Here is a 5,898-nt window from a genome sequence, read left to right as displayed (position 1 = left end):
CTCTCTCTCTCTCTCTTTTTTTTTCTTCCTTTTTTTTTATCCCCCTTCGGCCGCCACGCGCTTTGCACCGCCACCAGACTTGACACCGGTTCCGTTATTTTCCTGCATGCAACCCCACAACGTGACCCGCATTCGAGAGTTCCACGTTTATCCACTCGCCACTTTGATGGATAGATACCTTTGGTCCTTGCTACTTTGTCACCCTTTTCTGCTCTTAATGTACACAATCCTTTGGATCAGCCAATCATCAGAAATGAATTTTGAAATTTATCAGGACGAGTAAGATTATTCGCGATATTGATTTCTGGAAAAAGTTCAAGAAATTTGATTATTTTGAAGGAAGTGAAAGTAACCCTGACTCCTCTTAGAATTTTTACAAGAAAGAAAAATAAGAAGAATCCGAAACGGACAAATTTTCGCAAGCAAATGCAATATCCTTAATCCGTAATCCTTTTTAAGCAAAATTAGATGCAAGGATACAGGCGGCATCAGGATCGAAGAAAAGGCAGGAGGAGATCGAGGAGACAGACTGGAGGCGCATTAGCATTGTTTTGTAGCGGCGACGGCCTCTTACAAATTTCCTAACATGGAATGTTGCCGGCACGAAACACCTTGCAACCGCCGCCGCCGACGCTCGCTTGCCTGGGACCTGGAATCAGGGCATACTTGTCGTTCGCCAAAGGCGGGGTAGGAAGTGCACCGGCAACAATAATCAATGGAGTTGCTGCATTGGGGTGTGGCGCGCAGTACCGGCGCCTCCTTGCTGTCCGACGTACTTCGATCGTGCCCCCTTGCCAGTCCTCTTTGCCTTCTTCCTCTTCCAACCCCTCGTCCCTCCTTTTCTCCTTCTCCCTCTCGTTCTTCGCCCACCCTCCCTCCACTATTTTCGCGGATATCGACGAGCCACCTTGTGCCCTTCTTTCTTCCACTTGGACGCTGCCGGATGAAACTCGGCTAGACGTCTTAGGAAGAGAGATTGATCGACTCGGCAACCGTTTTTCGCGCGTTTCCGGTTTCTTTATTCCTTCTTTCCTTCCTTGCTTACGTTGGCGATGCTGCGGAAGACGATGCGATGTCCGATTCTTCGTGTCGATGATCAATTTTGACGTTAACGAACGTAGGTTCTGGAAATACGAGTAATTTCAATTTCAAGTAAATTTATAGTAAAAAAGAAAGCGAAGTTGATTAAACTTGTCTCGCGTATTTTTTTTTTTCTTTTTTTCTTAGGACAAATGCAAGATTTTTTTCTTCTCGATCGGTAAAAATTACGCATACTAATCATTAACCGATAAAAATTTCGTGTCTGAAAAATTAATTATACCTTTTTCTCAATTAAAAAGAAAAAAAAAAATCACGTTGACCTTCCTCTCTATCTCTCTTCCCAACGTTTCCCAAAAGCTTTACCGAGTTTACCTTTATATTCATCACTTTCCCCTGCTATAAATATCCCTCGTGATCACATCTGCATACACGCTCAATTAATTAAATCTTGGTAATAATTAGCCGCCGACCAATGCCGAGGCCTGGGCGGCGGTTATCAGGCGTATTAAGACGGTCATAAACACAGGTTGTCGCCTGGCCCTATCGACGAATACGGGTGGTTTCGAGCGGGCCAGGTAAAAGCGGCGGGCGTTTTCGTTTCGGGTTTGGGGACTGGTTCCAAGCTGGCGAGGGCACGCGTGGGTGGAAGACCAATCACGGTAGCCGCCGTGGCGTGCATTGCGGAGCGTGGTGTGCAGGTGCACCGGGACGGAACGGTGGCAAAAGAAGCGCGGCGTTGCGCTGGTCAGCGCTGACACGCCCGGTTGCCCGCGCTTCCGGCGCCACCGTCGAACGCGCCACGCTCCACGGCCTCCCGGCGGCGCCTTACGAATTTGCAATTGCACACCGCTCCGCGGCCAACTGCAAGTCACGTTCCGTTGTGAACACGGACGCCGTTGTGCACGCCTGCCTGCCCCCTCCAACGCGTGCACTAAAACTGTATTCCATCCTCTTGATGGAAATTTGTCGAGGGGGAGGAGATTCGAAGAGAAGCGTGAACGATCCTGATTCGCGGGCGTAATAATCGTTGCTAATTAATGGGTGGAGGGATACCAATTAAGAAGAGGGGGGCATCGAATGGAATTGGGAGTGGAATCGCCAAGAATTTTTTTTGAAACGATAATAATCTTTATTCGCTTATTTCTTCCCAATTGGACAATTTTATTTTTATTTCCGTTGTTGATAAAAATCAATCATGGTTCAGAAGAGTTGGAATCGAGGGAAGGAAGGAGAAATTTTTCACTCGTTCACCTCGTTAATTAACAGCTCCCCTTTGGACTCGATTTCGCATTCTAACGACAAAACGTTCTCTAGGAAGAACGATTTTATTTAAGCGTTTTCGCGGAAACGCCACCAAACGGCGAGCCGGGATATATTTGAACGAGCCGCGCGCGCTCGTTTCTAAAATGCCGCGGTTAATTAACATAAATAAACGCGTACTACATAGGAGAGGAGAGGAGAGGAGATGCAACGCCGTGTCTCGTCGGATGTGTAATGTTCGAAACGACAGCGTTTTCTCCGACAATTTATTCGAGAAGCAATTACCGGCTCCGGTAAAGCTATACGTTATTACGGCTAATTGGAAATCGACACTATCTAGAGATGGACAGAAGGCATCGTATCTTATAATTCCTGCGTTAATCACTTTAAGTGGAAGTCGGTAATTAGTACTAAGCGCGGCAATTTCGCCTTCCGATGTATTTACTACAGCGGCCGCGATTCACTTTGATAAAATTAATCGCGATTACGAGGCTTCTCCCTCCCCCTCCTCCTATCCCCTTTCCCCCTCCCCTCCCCTCGTCGGTTCGATCCTGCGCAAACTCTTTGCTCTTTTCAACGACGACGGTCGCCATTGTCGATCGGATGCAACGACTTTCTTCTTTGAACGGTCTTCGCGACCGGGTCTCGTCGTTCTCCGTAAATTCTGCACGGTTTCGCAGAACGGTTATGGGATGGGCTCCCTCCTCGTTGCACGTCGAGATTGCACGTCAATTGAAAATTGTCTCGTTAAGTAAATGGGGGGCGCGGAGTAAAGAGGATGATTAACAACAGTAGGTTAGTTACGTGCGTGGCGGCGCTAGTGTTCCCTGCTCGACTCGTTTAAGAGAAAATTTTTTTTTTTTTCCTGGAAGGCTTTTTTCAAGGTTGTGTATTTAAATTTTTTTGTCAACTTCAATTTTCATCAATCAATTTTGTTTCGCACTAAGCAAAGTTTTTTTCGTAATATAGATGTCATTTATAGACCATCGGGTTAGAATTTTTATAAATATTCGGTCGGCAATAAAACTGATAGCGGCCGTGTCATTTGCATGCCATGCAAATCGGTTTTCGATCGATCAACAAGATTGTCGAGATATCCACGACAATGAACAACGAGACGCAAAATTAATAATACAATGATATATAAGATAATTAAGAATGATACAGATGATTGGAAATGATTTTCTTCTCGCTGACAAAGAATGGTTCCAACGATGATATAGATATTTTTTTTTTTTAAAGAACTAATAGAATCCGTAGTATTTAAAAAATTATCTAAAATTTTTGCCGATTCATAAAGATCAATGGCACGAAAATGTCACACGCTGTGCAATACACGATACGCTCGCCGATTGAACACGCTCGAATGCCTTTAATTTATAATCGATGTTCATGTATCCTTTTCAACTTTCCTGTCCCAAGTCTTTCATTTCGATCGTCCCTTAATATTCTGAACCATCATTGTAGAATCTCAAGATAACGTTGCCATTTTGAAAAGTGTGAAAGAAACATGACACGGCATACGTAAACATGGTGGCACTTACGTATTCTGTAACGATTATTGGCTTTAATGATATAGTCGCTGCTTTTTCTTTTCGCAATAGCAATGCAAATGTACGGATCACACCTCCGTTGTCACAAAATTAGTTCAAAGGAATTCGATATTCTTTTACCAAGCAAACGTATTGCCTCGATTCTTCTAAAATTAAACTCACTTAAAACTTCAATAAAAGAAAAAAAAAAAAAATATCGCGAATTTAAATTCTCTCTAAATTTTCCTCTATCACAAAGATAGTATGAATAAATATATATAATTACTGAACAAATGTTTTCGAAGTGCACACGTGAATACATAATATCTGATAAGTCACGTTTCGAAAGAATGTTAAACACATTCAAATAATGGTCATTTCTACAATTATCAACACTTATTATTCTACCGGAGCAAAAATATGTTCAACAGGTTTACATTATTATCGAATAATAATATAACGATACTTTATTTTCTTTTGATCTCAAGTTCTCGACGAGGTTAAGTATAACAAAAAGCATCTAGAGGATACGATAATCCTGAGCCAAAGGTGGTTCGTTCCCACGTACACTCTTGAGAGAGTAGTTTTTCCGATTCACGATGAGCTTGCAAAGCTAAATGCTCGGTAGCTCGAAATCCCAGATTGTAATACCGGCCTCGCCATTGTCCGCTCATTGTCCCGTTGAACGAGGAACATTTTTAGACACCACTTAGGCGCTCCTCCATGGGGTGACACGCAACTCATCCTTATCTCCTCCGCCGCCTTTTTTCGTTCTCACGCGCCTCGTGCCCATTGTCCGACACAAGGCTTTTAGAACGGCACGTCATCCGCATTCTAAGCGCGCGTTCATCCGAGGAAAAGTGCAGAGAGATTTCGCCTCGCATTGTATTCTATTTGTCTCGTCTCTTCGTTCATCAAGATTGCAGAAAGTTTAGATTGGAATCGTAGATTGTACGGTCTTCTTTGAAAAAGCTTTGCATGGATAAGACGAGAAAATATTGATCCCCAATTTGAAATTATAAATTGCCGAGAAATATTATTTTATCTCAATATAAAAAAGTTTAAAGAATCGTCGGTTTGAAGTCGAAATTTTATTTAACACCTTTGTAAATCGTGAAAAAGAAAGAAACTGTAACGAATATAATAATAAATTTATTCTGTCATAAGGGTATATATATATATATTCGTAATTTTTACTGGCTGTAAGAAAATCACACGCGGCAGGATACAAATTACCGATTATCGAAGGTTACAGTAGTTTGACGACTGAGATTCGATGATCGAAGTTCGACGAATCGATAAACAACGAAGAAGGCGGGAGAATACACGGCCGATCCTTAACGATCGATCGAGGGATCAAACAATATGCAACCGAGCCAAGTGGATGGCGGCGTTTACGGTATCAGGCCCCATTTATATTGCGCGCGGTCTACAATTTCGAAACACCTTGCGCGTTTCTTTTCACGAGGGCTGCGTTAATTGCCATGCGCGCCCGTCAAGCTGAATAAAGTAAATTACACGAGGCGATGCTTACGTGTCGTGAATTCCATATAACCGGCCCCTCTCTCTCTCTCTCTCTCTCTCTCTCTCCTCTTTCTCTCTATCTATCTATCTATCTCTCTCTCGTTATTCCAACGGTATTATTCGGTCACTCTATTGTCCACTTCTTCTTCTCTCCTCTTCGCCAACACAGGTTTAAGTTTCATTCGCTTCGCAAGCATGATGTATTCAACTTCAACGATCTTCTTAAAATATATTATAAATACGAATAAATTTCACATAATCGTAATTTTCCGATACAAATTCTTCCTCCACTCTTCTTTATCCAAATATCATTATATCTTCAACTTAATCTCATCTCGTATCTCAACCTTATCCATTCTTTTCCTACACATCCTCGTCGCCGCATCGATCTTACGTTAGTGAATCCAACAGGGAAGGAAAGTGCGCCTCGAACTAAGATCTGAACGCAAAGCGGAACACGATTTGCGGCCGCCGGGTAAAACTTCGTTTAGCATCGGGGTGAAAGAAAACCGGTCGCGTGCTGCGTGTTCGCCGCGTGCAC

At 43.1% G+C, this 5,898-nt stretch overlaps 1 protein-coding gene across 1 annotated transcript in view; it reads right to left on the bottom strand.

Annotated features, from left to right (window-relative positions):
- Positions 1-383: 383 nt before the first annotated feature.
- The window catches only part of LOC116185332, a 65,721-nt gene continuing 60,206 nt past the window's right edge, over positions 384-5,898 (bottom strand). The window contains exons 4-5 of the mRNA XM_031509544.1: positions 1,076-1,113; positions 384-1,040 (exon numbers count right to left, since the gene is read on the bottom strand). Of these exons, the coding sequence (XP_031365404.1) occupies positions 1,019-1,040; positions 1,076-1,113 (60 nt within the window). The 3' untranslated portion in view covers positions 384-1,018. The remainder of the gene's footprint in view (positions 1,041-1,075; positions 1,114-5,898) is intronic.

Source organism: Apis dorsata, unplaced genomic scaffold (genome assembly GCF_000469605.1).
Source record: "Apis dorsata unplaced genomic scaffold, Apis dorsata 1.3 scaffold_162, whole genome shotgun sequence".
In the NCBI taxonomy this organism is placed as follows: Eukaryota; Metazoa; Arthropoda; class Insecta; order Hymenoptera; family Apidae; genus Apis; species Apis dorsata.
This window is presented reverse-complemented; position numbering and strand designations above follow the sequence as displayed.